The sequence below is a fragment of the Penicillium atrosanguineum genome (assembly GCF_028827265.1).
Source record: "Penicillium atrosanguineum strain IBT 20685 chromosome Unknown utg000004l_segment0_segment0, whole genome shotgun sequence".
NCBI classification, from domain to species: domain Eukaryota; kingdom Fungi; phylum Ascomycota; class Eurotiomycetes; order Eurotiales; family Aspergillaceae; genus Penicillium; species Penicillium atrosanguineum.
This window is the reverse complement of record NW_026623136.1, coordinates 1,989,311-2,011,843: the sequence shown is the minus strand read 5'-3', so window position 1 is coordinate 2,011,843 and position 22,533 is coordinate 1,989,311. Positions and strand designations below refer to the sequence as shown.

General features: G+C 48.6%; 6 protein-coding genes across 6 annotated transcripts; 4 read left to right on the top strand and 2 right to left on the bottom strand.

The window, feature by feature from the left end:
• Nucleotides 1–358: 358 nt before the first annotated feature.
• N7443_006085 (MmgE/PrpD family protein) lies at nt 359–1,878 on the top strand (the record flags this gene model as incomplete). The annotated part of the gene is made up of 2 exons (XM_056886141.1): nt 359–592; nt 673–1,878. The coding sequence occupies 2 exons, from the start codon at nt 359–361 to the stop codon at nt 1,876–1,878; spliced, it is 1,440 nt and encodes a 479-aa protein (XP_056741589.1).
• A 418-nt stretch (nt 1,879–2,296) lies between these two features.
• N7443_006084 (autophagy protein 5) lies at nt 2,297–3,367 on the top strand (the record flags this gene model as incomplete). Its single annotated transcript, XM_056886140.1, has 3 exons — nt 2,297–2,416; nt 2,464–2,887; nt 2,964–3,367. 3 exons carry the CDS (start codon nt 2,297–2,299, stop codon nt 3,365–3,367), a joined length of 948 nt encoding a protein of 315 aa, XP_056741588.1.
• Nucleotides 3,368–3,741: 374 nt separating this feature from the next.
• N7443_006083 (NACHT and Ankyrin domain protein) lies at nt 3,742–7,545 on the bottom strand (the record flags this gene model as incomplete). The annotated part of the gene is made up of 6 exons (XM_056886139.1): nt 3,742–6,031; nt 6,090–6,650; nt 6,700–6,724; nt 6,780–6,974; nt 7,031–7,095; nt 7,157–7,545. The coding sequence occupies 6 exons, from the start codon at nt 7,543–7,545 to the stop codon at nt 3,742–3,744; spliced, it is 3,525 nt and encodes a 1,174-aa protein (XP_056741587.1).
• Nucleotides 7,546–8,799: 1,254 nt separating this feature from the next.
• N7443_006082 (SAM and PH domain-containing protein) lies at nt 8,800–11,408 on the bottom strand (the record flags this gene model as incomplete). The annotated part of the gene is made up of 3 exons (XM_056886138.1): nt 8,800–11,100; nt 11,211–11,354; nt 11,406–11,408. The coding sequence occupies 3 exons, from the start codon at nt 11,406–11,408 to the stop codon at nt 8,800–8,802; spliced, it is 2,448 nt and encodes an 815-aa protein (XP_056741586.1).
• A 3,492-nt stretch (nt 11,409–14,900) lies between these two features.
• Nucleotides 14,901–17,035, top strand: N7443_006081 (Zn(II)2Cys6 transcription factor; the record flags this gene model as incomplete). Its single annotated transcript, XM_056886137.1, has 3 exons — nt 14,901–14,997; nt 15,085–15,285; nt 15,348–17,035. The coding sequence occupies 3 exons, from the start codon at nt 14,901–14,903 to the stop codon at nt 17,033–17,035; spliced, it is 1,986 nt and encodes a 661-aa protein (XP_056741585.1).
• Nucleotides 17,036–20,903: 3,868 nt separating this feature from the next.
• Nucleotides 20,904–21,602, top strand: N7443_006080 (uncharacterized protein; the record flags this gene model as incomplete). The annotated part of the gene is made up of 1 exon (XM_056886136.1): nt 20,904–21,602. One exon carries the CDS (start codon nt 20,904–20,906, stop codon nt 21,600–21,602), a length of 699 nt encoding a protein of 232 aa, XP_056741584.1.
• Nucleotides 21,603–22,533: the final 931 nt, after the last annotated feature.

Sequence of the window (22,533 nt, the reverse complement as noted above, 5' to 3'; positions counted from 1 at the left end):
GGGCGGAATGTTGTTGCAGACCTTTCGCAGACGCCAAGTGGAGACCACGCCTCACGAGTCAGTCTACAATCGTCACCGGTGAAGCTTCAAGCATAGACTGAAAACCTCATCGCCTATCCAATCTGTCCAAATCGTAATTTTCTAGTGAAGTGAAGTGAGAACACCACTCGACACAACTTCAACCCCTGGTATCTCGTGTCTCGGGCCGCTTTCGGGGAACACGTTGCGCTCGCGGGCCGAATTTGCTTAAAAACAAATGTAAGCTTTAGTGTGCCACGACACGTCAAACTATTTGGACATAGAGACGATCGCAAGTGCCAAGATTAATTCCAAAACTATTGCCGAGCTGTACATCGCCATGTCTCCGCAATCCAGCCCTAGTCTCGGTGTGACCAAAGAGCTCTGTTCCTGGATCCACGGGCTGAGACTAGACGACGTCCCGGAAAGTGTCCGGACTCGTGCAAAATACTTAATTCTGGATGGCTTATGCTGTGCACTACTCGGTGCACATTTACCATGGGTCGAAAAGGCTGCAAACGCTATTTTTGCGATCGAACCCCCGGGGAATAGTGTTGTATGGGGGTACGATAAGGTAGGTGGAGAAATATATCTCGTGTCCCGAGATCTAGTAAATGCCGAACAGAGATTCATTCTAATATTATATTTGTATAGAAACTAGGTCCATTGCCGGCAGCACTCTTGAATAGCACCGAAATACAGTCATTTGAGCTTGATGACTGGCATATGTTAGCTCCGTTGCACTCTAATTCCATCCTGTTGCCTCCATTACTTGCGGCTGCCAGCCAAAAGAAGAGCAATGGCTCACCAGCACTCGACGGAGCTGCTTTTCTACTTTCTACAATTGTCGGATACGAGACAGGGCCTCGCGTTGGACTGTGTCTCTATGGAGGACATATGCTGACCAGAGGATGGCACTCTGGAACCACATTTGGCCACGCTGCAGCTGCAGCTGCAGTCAGTAAGCTGCTTGACCTTCCCAAAGACGTCATTGAAGACGCGCTCGGGATAGCGTGTACCCAAGCATGTGGGTTGATGTCAGCTCAGTTCGGAAGCGACGTGAAACGCATGCAGCACGGATTCGCAGCGCGCAACGGACTGTTCGCCGCTCTGATGGCCGAGGGAGGGTATATCGGCATCAAGAATGTCTTCGAGGAGCCATACGGTGGCTTTTTGTCGACATTCGGGCAGAACTCTGGCAAGGAGCCTCCATACCTGGTGAACGAACTCACCAAGGGGCTTGGACAGACGTGGCAGTCGGACAATATTCGTGTCAAGTCGCACGCTTCAATGGCAGGGACCCACTGTACCATTGACGCGGTCGCAAAACTGCAAAAGAAACACCCCGAGAAGCTGGCTGACCTGAGAACGATCGCGAGTATCAAGATAGAGATGTCGGAAGCAGCCTTCAAACACGGAGGATGGAAGGCAGAGCGACCGCTCTCCGCACTTGGAGCGCAGATGTCCTGTGCCTATGTCGCTGCTGTCCAGCTCGTCGATGGCCAAGTATTGCCTCAAGATTTCCATCAGGACTTGCTTGACAGAGATGTTCTCTGGGCCTTGGTTGACAAGACCGAGTGTTTCCACACGCCGGAGTTGGGCGAGAAATATGAACAGCGCGTAACCCTCGCTTTCGAGGACGGTGAAGTGATAACCCAGACTCTTGCTGCGCCTCTCGACGTCGCTCCTGGATTGTCGAACGAGGAAATCTTGGAGAAATTCAGACGGTTCACGAAGGGTATTGTGGACGACTGGCGAAGAGACGAGATTGAGAGGCTGGTGCTGGACATTGAGAATATTGGTGACATCACGGACTTAGAGGGACTGTTGGCCGGGAGAACTGCAAATCCGATCGAGTAGAAATTAGTTAGCTTGTGAATAATCGTAATTCCAGAGGGTTTGAGCAATTCCAGTTCTTCTGAGAGGCGGTAGACGCGGGGGTTTGACCCCTGCTCAGGTACAATCACGTGCAACCATCAATGCCGCGCATCCGTCACCATGAACCTGCTGCTCTATTTCTACACCAAATCGCCTATTTGAACCGAGCTCTCTAGCTGGCTTATGTTACTGTCTATATTCATAGACTATGATCTCCTCTGTAGTGGGGCTGTCACGATCTGAACGCCTTATCTGTCCATGATATGCTAATCCCACTTCTCGATCGCTATATTAGCTTGAAGTAGGTACGCTGCCGGTCTTCGAGCCTGAGATCTCCTTTCAGACCGAACGAAAGCCTAAAATATACCCAGGCACAGCTCAAAGCCCATAATACCCCAGCATGGAGAACCAAACACCACTTGTTTCTCTCCAAAGAAGCGTCTGGGCGGGACGGATACCACTTGAGATCGTCCTCGCTCCTTCAGAGAGCCGGTCATACGACAAGACTGATCCATATCTCGTACGCTCGCCAAATAACCAGAACGTGCCTTTGCTGACCCTTACCAGATCTCATACCCACGTTTATCATATCTCCCCTCATTGCTCCCAAGACTACGAACATTCTTCTCCCCATCTTTAATAGAGCCCAGTTCCCAGCACCATGACGGCTGGTTTGCCTTTGAAGGCGTCCCTCTGAAATGGCACTACCCTGTCGGCCTCCTCTTCGACCTTTATGCTGGGGCTGATCCCGCCACCAAGTCCTGTGTCGATTCTCAAGAGGGCGAATCACCACTGCCGTGGCGTTTGACAGTGCACTTCAGTGATTGGCCCTCGGAAGACCTTGTGCGTCTTGATCCAGATGGCATGGTCATGAATGATGCCTTCATCAACAGTGTTAAAGAGGCCGATTTCCTGAGAAACGGCACGGCAAAGGGCATCATGAGCCTTTCCAAGGAAGACTCCGCGGGTCTCTGGAAGTCCGTCGAAGAAGGTGAGCACTTGATCTGATCATATAACATGAGATTCAGAAACAAAGATCTCTAGATTAACAAATACCCTGGGAATAGTCAACCTCCCATCCTTCCAGCGCATCTCGAATACTCTTCTACCACCACTCTCACAACCATTCCGAAACGTTCCAATTCGCATCTTCTTGCCTCTACCACCCGACGAGGAGTCTGGCTTATTGAAAGTAGTCCAGTCTCCGTTGCCTCCTTCAATACCAACATCAAGCATACAGTCAAGTCAGTCGATCGGTTCTCGGTCGAGTCCGGGAATGCAATTGCAAACGATTGGTGGTGTTCTACATACACTACTCCCTAATCTGTTTCCCAGTCGGAGAACCCCGGTTCTGGCTAAGCCTGTGCTACATGGGGCCGTTCTTCCGATGTCTGCTCTGATTGAAGAGGTTGTGAGGAGTTCAGCTTACGGGGATGGGTGGGCTTATGTCGTTGTCCGGATGATGGGTTAAGTTGTGAAGTGTCCAGTAGTGTCTAAAGACTGGCGCGTCATGGACTAGAGAAAGTGCGAGATTTACAAAGGATACGGGCTACGAAGTCCATAAAACTTGCTCAGTGATCCTTATTAATTATTCCCCCTTGTTTCAAGAGGAAAGAGTGGTCCCTGCATCTATTATGCAGTGCGATTAAATCCAGTCAAAGCTATGCAACCTCTGTAAAAATGATCATAAGAAGAAGAGAGGAAAAATCACTTGATGCCAGTGGGATCTTTCAGCGCTCATCAAATGAGTAGAAGACCGCTGCAGGTGGGTATCGAAGGATTTAAAGCAAGGCGCAGTGAACCAACATCAAACGCAATAAAGAAAAACCACCAGAGAGAATAGCCTTATACTACAACATAAGGCTGCTCACTTCCCACCAAAGTAGATTCCTGTGTTTCTGATCCAGAGAAGTCTGATTCCATATCCTCGAAAATTGTCGTAGCGCTGTCTCGTCCACTTCTTTGAGGGACATCGCGCAACTTTCCGTCATCGTCAAACCACAGTGATCCAAAAGGATTTTTCTTTGCAAGATCAAAGGCTGTGATGGGAGTATCTTTTCTGTCGCCCTTTTCGCTCTTGTCGGTGCCCACTGAAGACTTTTTGTCTTTGGGGATCTGAAGAGACAAGTCGGCACCGGCTTCCAGCAAAGCACGGAAGAGTGGCTCCCGGCCGCGCTCAGCGGCGAGATGAAGGGCAGTTTTGCCTTCACCGTTAGTCGTATTTACATTGCAGCCCTGCTTGATCAAGAATTCAACAAGGGAGGGTCGCGGGATAGGGGAGGTCGTAGCAAGATGAAGAGGTGTCTCGACTGTACCCGAAGTCGAGCAGTCGTTGATTGAGGCGCCGTTGCTTAACAGGAGCTGTATGTACTCTGCCGTTTTGTCCGAGTTGAGGTCAAGAGCACCAGTTCCCGTCCAGACGGTTTGATGAAGTGGAGTCCAGCCTTGACTTGAGGTGGCCTTGGCATCGAGGCCTTCGTCCAGAGCAGCTTTTAGAATCTCAAGACAGTTCTGGTTGGCTGGCGGGGTTATGTGAAGGATAGTCTCTCCTTTGGCTGTGACGACATCGATTTTGGCTCCTCTATCGAGTAATAATTGGAACATCGTTTTATTTCCGCTTATAGCAGCGCATTGAAGAGGTGTGTAGCCTTGCGAGGTGCGAGCCTCGATGTTTCCACCTTGATCCAAAAGCTTTGTGACGATAGAGATATTGGTACTGAGGCGAGCCTGCTCATGGAGTAGGGTCTCGCCTTGCTTGTTCCAAACATTGATGTCTGCTCCACCGATCAGGAGAAGATCAAAGGCAATCCAGTGGCCTTTCCAAGCAGCGTATTGTAGAGCGGTGGGACCAGACGCCGAATGACCTTCGACAGCAGCACAGTGCTGGAGAAGCAATGATATGGCCTCGCAGTTATCCATGTTCGCTGCCATCTGAAGAGGAGTGAAGCCTTCATCATTAGCAATGTCAATAGAAGCGCCTTTTTCCAGAAGGAACAAGATGATCCGTGGTCTCCTGGTGAGGACTGCCAAATGAAGTGCTGTATTTCCGGTTTTAGGATTCTGGAAGTTCAAAAGCACCTTGTGTTTGACGAGAAGCGGTACTGTCGATTCATCGGTCGCTGTCCCAACAGCTGCATGGAAGCTTGGCGAGCCTGAATCATCAACAATGTGCAGGTCAACATGCTGAGCAAAAAGCAGCTTCATGCATTTACGGTGACCTCTCTGAGCTGCAATATGCAAGGCAGTCTGTCCATTTGCAGTGGTTGCATCACCGTTGGCTCCGTTCTCGAGCAAGAACTCGACCATCTCATCATTGCCCTGATAGACAGCACAATGTAATGCTGTAACACCCAAAGCATTATCCTGCCCATCGATAGGCTCGCCTTGTTCGAGAAGACGTTTTGCTTTTGAAGGAATTCCATAGTATGCAAGAAAATGGAGGCCAATCCAGTCGCTAGGATATTTGTCAATTCCCAGTTCTGAAGGCATACCATCCACTTTGCCGCGAGATAAATCGAGTGGTGGAGTCCTCCAAAGCAGCTTATTGAGAAAAGTCTTGATCAAGACTTGTATAGTCTGTTCTTCTTGGTCGACCTCGCGCGCGTGAAGCCCCCAATAAGTGGCCGCATAGTTCAGGAAGCCCTTCTTTAAAACGCGCGACGGGCTAGTATCGTCTCTATAACACTCGTCGACAACTTCATCGGGACTGATAGCAGAAAGGCAAGCCTGGGCAATTTCCTTTTGCGCCCCGGGGAAGAAAACCCGGGACGCCGACCCATCGAGGTATTCCTTCGCGGTCCGGTGAACGAAGCGGACGGTTCCGGTCACAGCATCAACAAATAGGAGACCTCCACTCTGAATATGTAAGGCTTGCTCAAAAGACATCTTTTCCAAGGTGTCCCCCAAACCTTCGTCATCAACTGCGCTCCGCAGCTCGGAGACAGTCAATGGTCGGAACGCATAAAGTGCCCAGTAAATGTAGCGTGATGCGTTTGGACTTTGGCTGACGACCTGCTTCATTGCCTCTCCGTATGCTTCACCTAGGTTCTCTGGGAGATGGACCAGCGCTCTTTCAAGAAGAGCGCGATCCGTATATTGAGACAAAAGATCGAGATGGATCTTTGCAAGGAGGAATCTAAATAACAATGTCATGTAAGCGAGCTGGAAACTTGCAAGCAATCGACCCAACTTACATTCCATGAGATTTATCCACCACGGAATGAATGACCGCATCCTCAAGTTTGAGATCTGGCTCGTCCTCTCCGATTATTTTGCGAAGGCTGCTGTCCGTTCGCGCCCGGGTAAGAGTATAAATGCCAACATCGTCAGGCATTGCGAATACGCTTACGTATCCAGAATTATCGAGTGGTTTTATACCACTCATGTCTCGCAGTGTGACGAGAAGTTGAGCCTGCTGTGGAAGCTTTTGAAGCCGACCCAAGATGCGATCCTTGTCTGTATACATGTCGAGTCCATCGATGATGAAAAGGACCTTTGAAAAACGGTTAACTTCCGCCCGGATCGCATTTTGATATGCCTTGGTAGAAGCGCTCCCCTGTTGTAGTGATTCGGAAAGATAAAGTGCCGATGTAGCCGAAGACAAACCCCGCTTGCGATATACAAGCTGTGCAAGGATATTCTTGAAAAGATCTATTGATGTTCGCTCTTTGCCACCTTCTTCTTGACAGAACACAAATACTGTGGCGACGTCCGGGGAAGTGAATGACTTTTGGAGGAAATCAATGATTGCAGATCTAGGCCGAGTAAGCGTAGTCCTAAAGCCTCAGATCATAGGGAACCCACGATAAGAATGTCTTGCCCGCGCCAGCTAATATATGTTAACAGATCGTACAGCCGAAGTCTCCGATAATGTAGGAACTCACGAGGCCCAACACAGTACAAAGTTCTAGAGCTCCCAAACAACCAATGTTTGAAATGTGTGTTCTCAAAGATCCACGAGCAACTTCCTTGTTGACGTCTATTGCAGAGGTCGGCGAGGGTGATGAAGTGCTCTGAAGATAATCGGCTTGTAAGAGTCAGGGTGTCCTCTTCGAATTGCAGGTCGACCTTGAGGTTGGCTAGAGTGTAAATGTGCATCAGCTTTTGCCAGTCGAATGACTATGGGACTCATTACCGGTTTCAACTTCCCGGTGTCTCTTCAAACTGATTCTTATATCTTTGTCTAATGACGCTCGCTGCCTGTGATGTATTAGCGGAACAATTCCAACAAATACCTAAAACGCATATATCGGAATCTCACTCCGAATCAGGCTGCATGGACAAGAGGAACATGATCTTGTATTGTTCCAGACGAGGGATATACGTCTTGTCCAAAAGGTGCTTCCTGAAGTAGAAAGGACTGACGCCTCCTGGTTGAAAATACAATTCAATAGACCTCATGCTCAACCCATACCACGAGAGCAACTCGCTCAAGTCCCGTAAGCGACCGACCGCAACGAACCATTTTTCTTCCGCCCAACAAATTTCGTCCTTTATGCGATAGAGGAGGTCGAGGTTATCGGTGAGGAGTGATAGCGCCCGCAGCGAAGCATCGTGTGAGTCTCGACCAGTGTTCAAACAGCGCATAGCTACACGCGTGGACTGAGCGGCCTGGGCCAAGCTATCACGAACTACAGACACATTCACCATAATGTAGAATGTCTATAGTCATCGAGGCGATAAGAAAGGGGTGGTGTTGGTGGCCTGGAGGTGAAGGAAGGAGACTAGGAACGTAACTCAAATCGCCCTGAGATCCGGCGACTGCTGACTCAATGAGTCGAAGCTCTTATCACTAACAACAGCACTAACAGCGCCTGCAGCACCCCTGTCCGCGGCTGGGGTGGAAAAGGTGTGCGTGGACGAGGGCTGATCTGTGCCATTCACAAGCGCCACCGAATCTGCCCGAGAGATGGTATAATTGGGGGCGGTTAACGACTTCTCCAGACAATTGACTAGGGCCGGCCCTCGGATGGGCCATTCCCACGGAGTCTCACGAATTAGAACTCGCCAAAATGGAAATCTCTTGCTCCGAAAAGGACCATGGCACAGGACGATCCGACACGTAGCACTATCGGCGATTGTCCTTAGCAAAACCAACATAAAAAATGAAATCTCGTTGGTAGAGAGGGGTAAAGGCGCGTGGGCCATGCAATGTGATGACCCCGCATCTTGTAGCTAAAGCACTAGCCTTTCGCTCCACCAATAAATGCTAGTATGTAACCGCCCATACAAGCCCATGCACTTACGAACAGCCAGTGAAATAGCAGATCACCCGGGAGCGCAGGAGACGTACGAAAACGTGACAAGAGCCACAGTACCTGAAACAAGCCAGCGAACTTGCGGTCACCCACGAAAAAGTCTTCCGGTAGGCTCGGCTCATAATAATTGGGTGTCTGATCTCTTAATGAAGTGAAAGGTCGTGGAATCGAGGCTAAGCTATCCTATTTCCGCCATATTGTGATTCGGTTAATTCGGAAGACTAGGCGCCTCGAGTTTTTTTTACACTGAAAACAGTCGCGTAATTGGTTTCAATATAAGAGATCCAGCTCGAATTCGATTTAATCTGAGACTATGGTTGTCGATAATGTTTAAACCGCGAGGTTCACATCTAATAAGTTTGGCATAGGCCGCTCGTCTGTGCAGTGCGATATCCGTATGTGCCTCTTGGCTGGTCATGCGCCAACGCCGAGGCAAAGAAGAAACGTCAGAATGAAAAAAAGCAAAAAGTCAGATCCCCGTGTAAAAACCCCCTTATGATGCTCAATCGGAAAGGAGATTCGTAAATTCATGGTAAGGAAAACATGAGAAAGATCGAGAGGGTATATCGCAAGTTTCGGAGGCGGAAAGCAGAATGGAAGTAGTAGAAATTTCGTAAAGATTGTGAGAAGCTCATGATTGAGGCTTCTAAAGTACGACAGTTCCATTCACATTGAGAGAGGCACCGCTGTCTCGGCCCCGTCGCAGAGCTCTTGCCAGCATGAGTTCACGCATCCAATCAATACGCTCATCGCGAGTGTTGACAGCGAAGTGATGAGATTTGCCGGTCTGGAAGATTGATTTGCGGTCGGAGACGGACGTACCACTAGGGGAGGGAATCAGAGAGAAGGCAAATGCAGTATCTCCCTTGGTATTGTCTTTGCGCTTCAAGACTGTCTTTTTGAATGCTGCTGTCAACTTCGAGTTTGATGCGACAGAGGAACATGCTACGGCATAATCATCAACATCGATATACTCTAGAGCTTTTGAATCGCCATCAGCATCCATTTGACGGTCATAGACAGCGAGCTCTGTCCCACGTTCATCGCCGCGTTGAGTGTTGCGCAGAGCGCAGTATCTTGGGGACCACTCGTGGCGCACGAGGTTCTTGGTCTTGCGTTTCTTCACCCAGCCGCTGTGAATTATGTCTCGAGATAGCTCACCCGATGGAGTGAAGGGGTTGGCACGGCAATGAGCAGCACGCGGAGTATGCTCCAGATCTTCGGGGGTTTCGATGGGTGACATCACTCGTCCCTCGTCCAGGCGGCGCAACGCAGATTGTGATGTGTTGACGGAAAGTTTGCGTCTGTGATTTTCGACCTTTGTGGATATTGGACGGGGAATGGGATCGGGCGCATATTCTCCTTCGTATCCAAAGCGCATGTTCGGGGGCACTGATTGGGAAAGGACTCTCTCAACTGGGCCAATCGGGATAGCAGTCAGGGGCACATCCATCTCGGAGAGAGGAGTCTGTGAAGTAAAGCCGTAATGAGGATCCTGACGGTAGTAATCTGACGGGGAGAATAACGAGGTATATGGTGTTGTCATCTGCTCAGGAATTGATTCCTGGAGTCCCTGCCGTCGTCGCATCACAGAAGGAGTGATAGTCCGTTGACCTGAAAGACTTGGCGAGAATTTTGAGCTTCGCGCAGAAGAATCATAATCGTTTGGAATACGAAGTGTGGGAAGCTTTTGTAATTTTTCCGCCAGATTTCCAGGCGAGTCAGCCTCGGGAGAGGGGAAATTCTCCTTTGGAGGAGTGGCAGGATTCTCAACAGGCTGGAGCTGGCTAAGACGTTGAAGCTTGATGAAATGACGAACATTCTCTTGGGCGTCTCGGGGACGAACATCTTGGAGTGTCTTTTCAGAAATGGGCATCTCCGTGACTTGGTTCGGGCCAAGAGCGTCAGAAGATGCCACGACCGAAGCGGTGACATCGGACTTCGGCGACTTGATCATGTTGGGAGCAGTGGCAGCATTGCCCGGGTCGCCAGCAACAACAACGGGGCTACCTAAAGAGTCGGCCGGGAGGCCTTGGGAATATTGAGCAAATCTCGCTTGTTGCCTCTGCCATTTTCGGCAATCTTCGCCTTTCGAGCACCTGTGGAGTTTGGGAAACACTTGTTCGATACCGACAATCGATATGGAGTCATTTGGCCCAACGACTCGTTGGCGGCGGCGCCTACGGCTGTTGTGATATTGCTCAATATCTCTGGCCGGGGATTGTGTACAATCTTCATCGGCCACGGGGGTCGCATTGCAACTTCGGACACCTACTTCGGCTATGGTAGACCCTGGAGTCGGCTCGCGAGATACCGGCTCCGACGTGCTTGGGAACGCGGCTTCGAATGATTCACCAGAAATATTGTTGCGCAGCTGGCGAATCGAGCCCATGAGTCCATGTCGCTTTCCAAAAGACTGGATATCAAGTTCCTTCAAGTCATCTGGCTGGAGATCCAGGAGGACGGATCCTGAGATGTCATTGATAAAGAACTTCTCAATGATACCTTCGTCGATGCTTTTATTCTGAAGCCAGGTGACAACATCTTGAGGGGTCCAGCTGGCAACCTTGGACTCATCGGGCCTTAATGACGTGTGTTCCTCCTCAGGCACGGATTGAAGGGGTGTGCTAGGATTAGCCACAACTCGAGGGACAGGGGTATCCCTTCTGTCAGGGCCAAGCTTGGACGCGGAGGAGTAGAGAGGAGTTGTAGCACTATCCGGGGCGTCTTCGTTGTCAAATATTAGGTCGATTTCAACAGAGGACTTGATGTCCATAGAATAATCGGAAATGCGGTAGGGACTCGAAAGTGACTGAAACAGGAAAGGCCCTTCCGGACCACACATTGGCTTATCATCGATATGAAAGTGAAACCCACTCAGACCGGCTGAGTCGGGCGTCTTGAGTTCATCGGGCGTTGAAGCCGTAGTTACACTTTCTGTTCCAAGCTGCATTCGGCAATATTAGTATTTCATGGACAGCAGAAACAGCTTCATTCTGTGTGAATACTCACGGAACCTTCACTTCTTCTTCGAAAACCATCCCTGTCGTCTGATACGGAATCGGAATCGAAATCTGTGTCTAGGATCTCGGTGGTCTCGGAAGGAGGGCTTGGTGGCCGAGCGATTCGTGGGGTCGCGTAAGAGCCGCTTTGCTTCGACTTTAGGAATCGAAATGGGAACCGGTGGTCGTATTGGCTGCCCTGTACAAATGAGTTAGTTAATGTGAATGTGTGCGCGGACTCTATGCATACCATTTTGAAGTTTCAGCCTTAGTAGATCACTAAAGTAGGGGGATTGTTAGGGAGTGCCCCGTATAAATAGCACTCCAGCCCTCAAGGTAGGCTAGGAGCCGCAAACTTTCAGAGCGACGGGGAGAGAGTTTACCATGGACAGGGACGATTGAGATAGCCCAATATAGGATAGGGTCTAGTGATGCGGGGCACTGCTATCGTGATACAGCAATGACACAATATAGGAAAAAATAAGTTTAGCTTAGGATGAACGTTGGGACCGGGCGGCTTATAGGTATATGTATTATGGGCGCCGGAGGAGGTGAACGAGAATTCAGTTACCAAAAAAAGCGCATGTTCAAAAATAACTACGGACACGGTTTCAACCAGTGGGAAGGATGTGACAAATTGAGTATGCAGTTGCATGAGGTGACTTGCGACCGGGGTTGCTAAGGAACAGACGAAGCGAGCTACCCCGACCTCCTGCATAACTCGTCATTGGTTAGGCTGTAAGGGCTCAAGCCTGTTTCAAGAGGGGTTCGTCTTTTTCGTTGGACGAAAAAGGAAACCAAGAGCACGGCTCCAAAATTAACCCATAGAATTCATCATGCAAGAGGAGGGTAGAAAAACCTTGCGAGAGGTTGCAAGGAACGCCGCTACTGCGGTGACAGAAGCCCAGCACAGTTTGATAGGCTCACCGAGCTCGACTTGGGCGCCCTCACGAGACGGCTGGGGCAGCACGGCCAATTGCTTGGATATTACTTGTCACAACGGCGCTAAGGCAGCCATCCACTGTCAATCACATACCGAACCAAAATTCCCATAATTGTCCCGAACAGACAGCAATTGATGATAATTTTAGCAACATCAGGGCATTAGCTTGCATTTTTTTTTTGTCTTGGGAGCGCCTAATTGTTTCCAGAAATAGAGAAATCTTAGTAAATGCGACGATCGACTGGTTATGCGGTTCTTCTCCAGGGCGCCCAATGAAACATTTTCTCCTCCTGGAACTCGAGGCGACAAACCACTGCTGACAATGGCAATAAAATAATGAGGCGTATGGCCGAAATCCTAATATGCACTGTTGAATTGTGTCCAACTTCCCCGCACGGGTGAATGTCACCACGGCACATCATTTTGAAGTTGACTGATCACGACAATCTATCTTCTCGCCCGCCTATGATATCCCATCACCTATCGCTTATTATTCCGGCCATACCATGTTCATCGCTGCTCGCATAAATAAATTAGAGAAACGTGCACCACCACGTGTTGGTTGACGCACTCTTCTGGAAATATTGATCAAGCCACGCTTACTCCTACTTCTTGTTCATCATGCGTTGTAGATTAGTATAATAATTGCCTTGCATTTCTCGATCCAGGGCTCAGAGGAAGATATAGGCAAAAAGGGGGAACGAGTATTCGGATATTATTAATCGCCGAACGAGAGAAAAGGTACAAGAATTACTCCATTCCTAGGTAGACAACCTCTCAATCTAAGCCAGAAATGCACCTTCCCGCCATTACACGGCATCTTCGAGTTCGGTCTCGTGTAACAAAAGTTTTTCCTCCTCTCGTAGACAAATTTCACAAGCGTATAATTGTATTATCTCCATGGCTGAAATTTCAAATCTGTGCCTGACAGCCTGACAATAGAGCAAGGTCTACAACCGATTATCATAGGTTATTAATTTGATGTCCATGCGAGTGGCAATTGCCTGTAGAAGAGAGATGTGTTGATTTGATTGACGGTGGCTATTCAATCCTCCGCGACCCCTAGGCAATAAAAGGTATGCGACTCGTAATGGGAAATTGGCTCTTCAAACTCACTATCCAATGGACAAGAGCAGCTGGGGCTGAACAATGATGCTATTGATGAAGGAGACATTGTTGCCTCTGGTAAAACCTAGATGCCCCTTATTAAGGTGGCAGGTCAGATTTGAGTCAGCATGATTACTTTGAAATGAGTCACTTCGTTCATATTACTATTCCAACAAAACATATCATCCAATCCTATGATAGTAATGACTGTCTTTTGGACAGTTCTGCAACGGATGAAACCGCCTTGTCCGAGCTACCATGGAAAATGAAATGTTGCTAATTATGTCTCAATTCTTCCAAAAAGGAACGGCGCTTAACATTACAACTTTACTGAGATTAGAAACAATTGACGTACATCTATCACCGGTTCCAAATAATAAGAAACTAAATGAGAGTTATTAATAGTAAATTCGTCCGCGAAAGGATAATTTGGTCAAACTCAGGGAAGCAATTTAGAATCTCCCGATCTACTTCCGTATTTGGTCTTTAGATTGGCGGTTAATTGTTGCTAATTAGGGATCCAAGTCCTGCAGGTGTCATCCGCCTGAGTAACGTGCCATATTCCCCCGCTCGGGGCACCAAAGTGTTGGTTGGCTGTCGAGTCTTGATTCTGCACAGGATGGGCTCGGCCCATAGCCCGAACCGCTAATGGCAGGAAAAGAATGGCCAATAGGCTTGCGAAAGTAGAAGCTTGGCACGCACCAGCTGCCGCCGAGTCACGATCCAACCCCACCATATGTGCCTTTCGTCACCTATCTTGACCAACTAACTCGCTTGTTCCCGATAGTCGTTTCCTCGACAAGTGGCGGTCTATACTGATGAGGCCTCTCGCTAGTTTGCTTCTGAACCGATTCACATCCCTCATAACCTGAAAATTTTATCCTAAGCTTGTAGAAGACATATTGTATCCGCCAAGCCACAAGTGAAGCTTGCGGGGCACGGGTCCATGGTGGTTTGGCTGGGGAAGGGTGGGGCTAATAGGATACTGTGCACGGACGATGTGATAACAAGTAGCTAAACTTTGTGATAGAATCGAGGAGCCTATCAGCGTCTATGATATACTATCTTCTCTGCATGCCCTGACTTATGGACCCCTGGAAGCATCACACATCACACCTGGTTTGCTGAATTCTCGACATGCGAGAGCACGGGTGCCGATCGAATCCACACATGCACGTTAGCCAACAGGAGACTTATGCCTGTTCAAAATGATCCCAAATTTAGGCCAGGTTTGGTGTCATTTGTCCCAGCTGCAGATCCCCACCCATGTTCGCATGCTTGCCCGGCCTTGGATCGTCCAGTACTCGCCTAGCTTGGTCAAAAAATAGAAGCATCGTGAGATGTAGGTTAGATCTCAGATTAGTCTTTAAAGTCTTCATTCTCCGACATGACACGATGAAACATTCCGCCTCAGTCCACCCCATCCCAACCATCCATACCCGGTCTTGGATTCTATGCTGCCTCTGAGGGACAACCGCACGGGACGCCACTGAACCAGCCTCCCTTCTCGCCCTCCATTTCCCTCCGAACGAGAGAGTTGCTCCACTGGCGACTTCCTAATAATAACCATTGCCGCACGCCTGCCGCACGCCACCTATTAAACAGACAGAGTTCCCCTACTCGAAGACAAACCCTACCACACTCAAAACTCGTTCGCGATCGAATTTTGAAATGCCCCATTCCAAACACTTTACAATGTCGGCGCCAAAGGCAGCCGGGATTTCCAAGACTGTCGCACTCGATGGCGAGGCCGACAAGTCTAACGGGAAGCTTCACAAACGTTCGCGATCAGGTTAGTTAATTCAATTATATTCAGTCGTTTGGCTATTGCGTTACGATGGAGCATAGAGCCTCCTCAAGCTAACTTAGCTTTCTGTAGGCTGCTTTACATGTCGTTTACGACGGAAAAAGTGCGATGAAGGACACCCCACCTGTAAGGCATGCGCGAACTTGTGCCTGAAATGCGAATATAAGCGACCAATGTGGTGGGCGAGCGCCGAACAGCGCCGTCAACAGAAGGAGCGCGTAAAAAACAAGATCAAGCAGACTAAGACAATTGAGAAACGCGGATCAAACCAAGGTAACTATCCTTTCCAAAGAAGTGAGCTCGGCAGAAAATCACTAACAATTCTGTCTTTCCAGAAGACCATGGCTCATCCTCTGTGTCGCCGCCAATGGCAGGAACATATGACTCCAACCGGCAGACTTACACAGATGTCTACGATCCTTACGCATCGCATTCTCACACGCCCGGGTTCCCGCCCGCTGCCTACACCCAACAATATGCACCTTATGAAGTTGACGTCCGGACCGAGCGACAGACCTTCGTCAACGACGTGCCTTTCAGGCATGACTCTTCTATCTCTACATTTAGCGCAATGGGGCCTCCACAACTTCACAACACTCTGCCGAATTTCCATGGTGATGACTGGTTACAAGAAGAATGCTTCAATCAAGTTGGACCCTTTGGCCCGCTGGATCCTTCCATCCCCCAACAGCACATTGATGCTTCCGCAACCTACCTGCACACTGCTGCCATTCCCGTTGAAGAACATGACCGACCTCTTTTGGATCATTTCATCGAGAATGTACTAAGAATGATCTTCCCTATTTTAGAGGTTCACCAACAAGGCCCAGCACGCGCAAAGACAATTTTGACTGCACTTGAAACCAACAAGTCTTACCTACACTGCTGTTTGAGCGTGGCTGCCATCCATCTAAAATCTACAGTTGGTCTTGCCGCCGAACAAATCGATCATGATATTATGCGACATCGTTATGAAGCGATTGCCCAGTTATGTCAAGCTCTCAACCAAGATACCGACCACGAGCAAATTCTAGATGCGACGTTGGCTATGATCTTCTTCCACTGCTCCGTGGGTGCCCCTGATGACTGCCTTCCGGATATTCCGTGGAACGACCATTTCCAGGCTGTATCAAATTTGGTGAACAGGCTGGAAATGCCAAGTGCTATTGCAGCCCCGGGGGTACCAGCTTCATCTGCTTCACCTTTTAGTATGTCTTTGACTGCATGGATTGATATTCTTGGTGCCACAATGATTGGAAAAACCCCGCAGTTCGCCCACAATTATCGAACTAAACATCTCAGCGGAACCTCCACTGGTTTGCGCGAGCTGATGGGATGCGATGATCGGATCATGTACCTTATTTCCGAAATTGCCTGCTTGGATTCCCTAAAAGCCGAAGGCCGAGTTGATGACATTACCGTGTGCCACCACGTCTCCGCCCTCGGTGCCCAACTGGAATACACAGAGCCCGCAGACCCAACTCTGGCGCACCCTTATGCGTGCACAGGAGCAATTTTGCCTGACCAACTGACCAAGAACATGAGCGCTATCTTCCGCTTTGCAGCTCGCCTCTACCTCTGCAGCATTGTACCTGGATTTGACCGCAATCAACCTGGCGTTTTTTCCCTCATCTCTAGCATCACAACTGCTCTACAATTCATTCCTGCTGGTCCTTATGGATTTGATCGCTCGCTTGTCTGGCCTTTGCTTATGGCCGGCAGCTTTTCAACACCTGACAGCGACTTCCGCAGCGTTTTTGCTGAGCGTGCAGCGGCGCTTGGGGAGATAGGCGATTTTGGTAGCTTCAGTCGCATGTACCGCTTGCTTCAGGAGGTTTGGAGACTTTCCGATGAGGTAGAGCCATCCATGGGTAGTGAAGAGCAGTCTCAGACTCACGCCCCCGGCTTCAAGGAAGAGCAAACTCTGGGTACTGCTGTCACTGGGATGCGATCAATCAAAAAGCAAAGCACCCACTGGCGCGATATCATGGGTCGTAATGACTGGCGATACTTGTTGATATAATTTCGTTCTCATGTTCTCTAAGCCTGGAGTTTTCCGGTTTTATAGATTGGAGCGTCTGGCTTCTCTTCTATCATTTGTTTTTGGGAGTTGAAATGGAATACCTTTTGATTTTTTGGCGCTATTGGCGCTATTTAGCGGTGCTGCGATAACTTGGCGAGCCGGAGTCTCTCAACTTCACGCATTATACCACTATACCATTATACCACTATACCATTATACCGTTATACCATCACACCATGATCATACTGGTGATGAGTCGCAATTGAAAGAAAACTTATTCAAACCTGATAACTTCATATTTTTAAGCTTTATCAAAAGAACTGGCTCCCATTGTTCGCTTTGTAGCGACGTTACATCTCCCTCCAAGAACTACCTTGTTCAGATGATGGGCACAAAATTGATAGGTGCATATAGTTCGAAGTAATTCTCTGTCACTTCTGGCCTGTTCAATACTTGTTCTAGTGCATTCCTTTCTCTCGGATTCACGTCCTTTTCCCATCCATCTCCGGGTGCATTCTTCTCCCTGCCCATAGATCAGCTCGGCGTTTCAAGCAAACCAATAGCATCTTAAGCATCCTCGAAATTAAGCAGTCCCATGCTCACGCATTGAATTTGTTCTTTTGCAAAGAACCTTAACTTACTGAACACGGCCTACATATAATGTCTTTTTACATCCAAATATATTCACATCACTTTAGATGTTGCTATCTCTCCAGGTAATCTAAAATTTCTGCGATCACACACAAGGACGACAAGAACTTCTGGCCGTTATGAGCCAAGTCATTATCGAAGACATGAAGCATACGACGAGTGAGGTGAGATTCTAAGCAAAGAAACCCTAGGCACACCTACAGGAGCCCGGAAATGTGAAAGCTCTGGCACTTAACATGCTCGACTAAATGCAGCAACCGAGAAGGCCCGAAGATGAACAATTTAAAAAGAAAGGATTATCAAACTCTCGAGTGTAGTAAATTGACGGAGCGCATCAGCAAGGGCCTCGCAAGTTCTGAGAAGGATGGTGAAATGCTGCTCTAATCGATCAACCCGAGGTCTAGGGCTTTAGAGACGGCACAGGATGTTATAGAAGCCCTAAAGGTTATTAATCGGGGACAAATGAAAGTACTAAAGGCTTGTTGGAAGCTGCGAATGTACCTATCTCACAGCTGCAATCCAGAGCAATTCATAAGGTGAAGGAGACGACGGCGGCGAAGAAGAAAGTCAGACATGAAGTGACGTGTTGAGGGACATGCAAGGCAAGATTTCAAAGAAAGAAATTCTCTAGGGTCTTCAAACATTATATTGAAGGATCTCCAAGGCATTGGTGCTTGAAGGTACGGCCCAGATATGCAGAGATGGATGCCTAAGGGCGAAGTAAGGATCATTGACTAGATATAGGTTATATAGAAAATGGTGAAAAACAATGGGCTTATAGAGAGTAACTACAGGAGCACATGAAATAAATCACTTTACAGCAGACTTTATCGTGACTCTGACTGAGCGATTGAGCGATATTTGGATGTTAATACTTTACCAAGGTCGCCATAGGCAGGGGTATGTATTAATCTTCAGATACGAAATAGCCAAGGATGAAGCTCAAGGGTAGCTTCCATGCCGAGTCCCACTTCACGTCAGAATGCTATTTATGCGGCCAGAGTCGTACGAAAAGGGTATCATCCAGGGACGGCTGGTGTGACTCCACCTAGTTTATGGCCACTAACAAAAAACCCAAGTCAACTATTGATCCGCAGGTATGCTCCATGCCAACAGTTACTTATAACAGTGCTCAGTCTTTTGAACGAAAGTGAATGGCACACTCCCAGATGCCCTCGAAACCATTTTCCATTGTCTGTTGATGGGATGTTGGTTAACTGTTAAATTAGAACTAAAGAAAGGGGCGAGGAGCTGGATATCGGTTCATATTCTAGCATATCAGAGAATAATATCATGCGCGGCGCTGTCAAATAATAGACCCTTTAATGAAATCCCAGTAGTCACCTTTGACTGTATGCCTACATATCTGTAGTTCAGGTAGCCTGTGGGCGAACAGCAACCAATGCATATAAGCAGGAACTTTTTGTTTCATTTAATACCTCAAAAAGATGAATATTGTTCCTTGTTTAGAAAATCATAGCCCTCAAACTACTCCTTGAAGCGGCGACGGTGCTTATATGGGCATGGGCGCGTAAATAATGGGTACGGTGTCTTATAATGGTGTTAAGGGTGCTTGTTTGACGCAGTCATTTTATCAATGCGCGGCTTTGTCCAATGTGGGCCTGGGAGTTAGCTTTCTTCAGGCTATATTTGGAAGTCGATGTCGATGCAGGGTGCAACTGAGGAACCTGTCTGGACACGAATCCAGAGTTGAAACTGGCGCTTGGCTCTTGTGGAGAGGACCATCTGTTTCCGACAGGCAATGAGCGCTGCAGTGCTATTCAAGTGGCGAGCATCTCACACTTTTATGCTTTCTTGTGGTTGTGCTAACTTGTGACCGAGCTTCGTAGTCACCAGTTGTCCTGTTAAATTGCAGTAGATGACTGTATTTTTCACCGGCGAAATAGCTTAGAACTACCCGTAGAGGTTGAGAAGACCTGTTTGGTGATATAGAAGACAAAATGCAGCTTATGTATAGTGAGAGACTCCCTGGCAGGAGTGAAGAAAGCTTTGAGTGATGGGGCTTTTGTTTGTTGTATCTGCACCATCGTCCGACTGACTCGATAAGAGCTGTTCTTCGTTTATTCTTAGCAAATATTATTACTATGCAACACTAGAGGGTTGAATAGGGTGACTGCATTCTCTTGGCATTTCCTGTATTTTCAAGAAATCGTCGCTAAAGTGGTCTTCGTTCCATTGCAAAGGTGGCGTGGGCGAGCCGCTGCGTTTTTAAGGAGGAACCGCGCGCTTTAGTCAGGGCGAACCAGGAAGGTTGAGTAAGCCATAGTGACCCCTGACCAGGGTCAATTTGAAACACTCTAGGGAGAGGGCGGTTGTCTCGTAGGGATTTCTAGTGAATCGGATCGCAAGGTTTGCCTCAGATGGCGCCCGACAAGATCACTTTAATCGCCGATCCTACTCCTGTCAACAGCCACGCAGTTGTGGTAGGAGGATAACAGACTGTTTATAACTAGTGAAGAAACCCTTCGGAAATTCCAGACATTCTTTCCCCCCCCCCCCCCACAGACCACCCAAGGCATACGATTCTCAGCCGGACTGACAGTCCACGCCTTTGCTCCGTCACACCGGGGTCTAGTGATTATCACCGCACTAGAAAAAGCGGGGTCTTGGGTCATCCCATGCGGGCCGGTCGTTCTCCTTCTTTTGAACAATCTAAACTAGGTGAAAAGTCCTGGGCCACAGAAAAGGTGGGCAACACTTCATCCAGAAGCCCAACATGGAACGCTAACCGTATATAGCCTTAGCCCCCTGTGCGACTCTCGCCTTTACACTGATACGTATCGTTACCGTCTGGCACGTCGATACGGTATCTTTACCATTCGTTTCGTACGATACGGCTGTGTTGCCTCGTTGCTCCATATAGATCTGACTTGGGGTCCACGAATTTGCTCCGCCAACTTGCGCTCTTCTTACCCGCGCCACGATTTGACTCCTAGTTTACTTCTAGCGTTGGACTTCTGGCTTCTGGTCTTTTGACTTTCTTATAACACCTCTTCCCTCCAATTACCCTTCCTCTCGATTTACACCCCACCCTTCACTTGCGTTGCGCATTGACTCGAACGTTCTCTTATTCACTCCCGCTCAGCTCCCCCCCCCCCCCCCCTCCCTGACATTATCGAGCCCTTACAATTCATTCTTATATATTTTTCTTCACACCATTCAAATTATCTCGCCGGTGCTCTTCGAGTTCAGCACCATGGGGCCGCCAAAACCCTTTCTTTACCCTCTCAAAACACCAAAGACCACGACCATGTTCCCCTCCGAGCTTCACGACTCCCCTGTTACCTCTACATCCACCACGTTTGACCCTATTATCAAACGTGAGGACGGAAGTCCTAGCAGTGGCAGTGCAAGACTGACCCCTCCGGACTCTTATACGAAGTTCCTCGAAGCCCTCACACCGACCTTCAGCCCTGTCACTCCTGGTGCTGGATTCAAACGGTTCAACTTTGAAACGCGTTTCGAAAAGCGATTCGAAAAGCGATTCGAAAAGCGCTTCGAAAAGCGTCGCCCTTCACCCATCTCTGTACCTTCGAGCGCATCTAGCGACGGCCCAAAGACTACTGGCGCTCTCCTCCCATCCTCGCCCACAATGACCAGTCCCAAATCCACCACTCCACAATCTGCTAGGCTCGCCGTTCCTTTACGGCGGCTTTGCATCCCCCCGACATGCATATACTCGCCTATTTCAGACTCACCAGCAAGTGCGCGCACAATCAGATCGCCATTCACACCGTCAGATTGGAAGGTTATTGAAACACCAAGGAGCGCCGGTAGTGGGAAGCCAGTCCGAGTAAGACATGTGGTGACCCGGACGGTAACATACAAGCGCACGCATTTGGATCCTCCGCCTCGGGGAAAGCGACGCAAGACCAGTGAGAGTGGGGACACTTAGCTTTTACGCACGGCTCATTTCTCATCTTGCTTTACTCTTCGCGTCCAGCGACCGATATCCAACCTTCATTTTCATCTTTTTTTATTTGGCTCTTGAAACGATTGGCTTAGGTGCGAGGGGGCATTGTTAGAACGATTCACATCATTTTTCTTACGCGGTCTGGATTTACTTTGTTTTTAGGGTATTGGCTAATATTTCCCTGCGTTCAACCGGGTTCTCTTGCAACATGAAAGGGTTGAGAGTCGGAAGGAGAATGGTGTTCATGACGTTGTTCCTTTTTTGCCCAGTGCTTGGTTCGCTTTACTGTTGGTGGCGGAGAAAAGGAATGCAAGGCTTTCTTCCAGGTCATATGTGGGGGGCACTTTACCTGGAGTTTTCGTGTGTCCTTAGCCCAAATATTACGTGAAACAAGTTTTGTTATACATGTTCAGTATGCTTCAGCGTGTTCTAGCCTAATCTACACAGCCTTTACGCGTCTTCATCTATTTCTGAGGCTCCGTAGGATTGCTCTAGCCCTTTCTCGGGCTGTCATTCATGATTTGAGCTACTATAGATACCTGTTTGTCAAAAGTACCTCCCATGACATGGATCCGTAAACTGAGCCCCGACGCCACCAGGCAGTCGTGGTTAGCCCAATACCATATATGGGAACTGTTGGTAAGATTTGTGCCCTCTTAGCGGTGTGTTGCGAACGGGGAAGCGGTCCCAGGGAATGGAATCCTTAAAAAGGCTCTTTCCAGCCCGACCGGATGGTAAGGACTGGAGCCTTCTCTCCACGTGTAAGCCGCATGTTGTTGTTGGAAATGACTCTTTAACTGTAAAGAAACCAACAATGCTTTGACGCAAGAAGGATCCTGGTAATTTTTTTCGATCGAACTAATGCACATGCACTCATTCCTTCCGAGAGGCTCAAACGGGATCGGCCTCAATT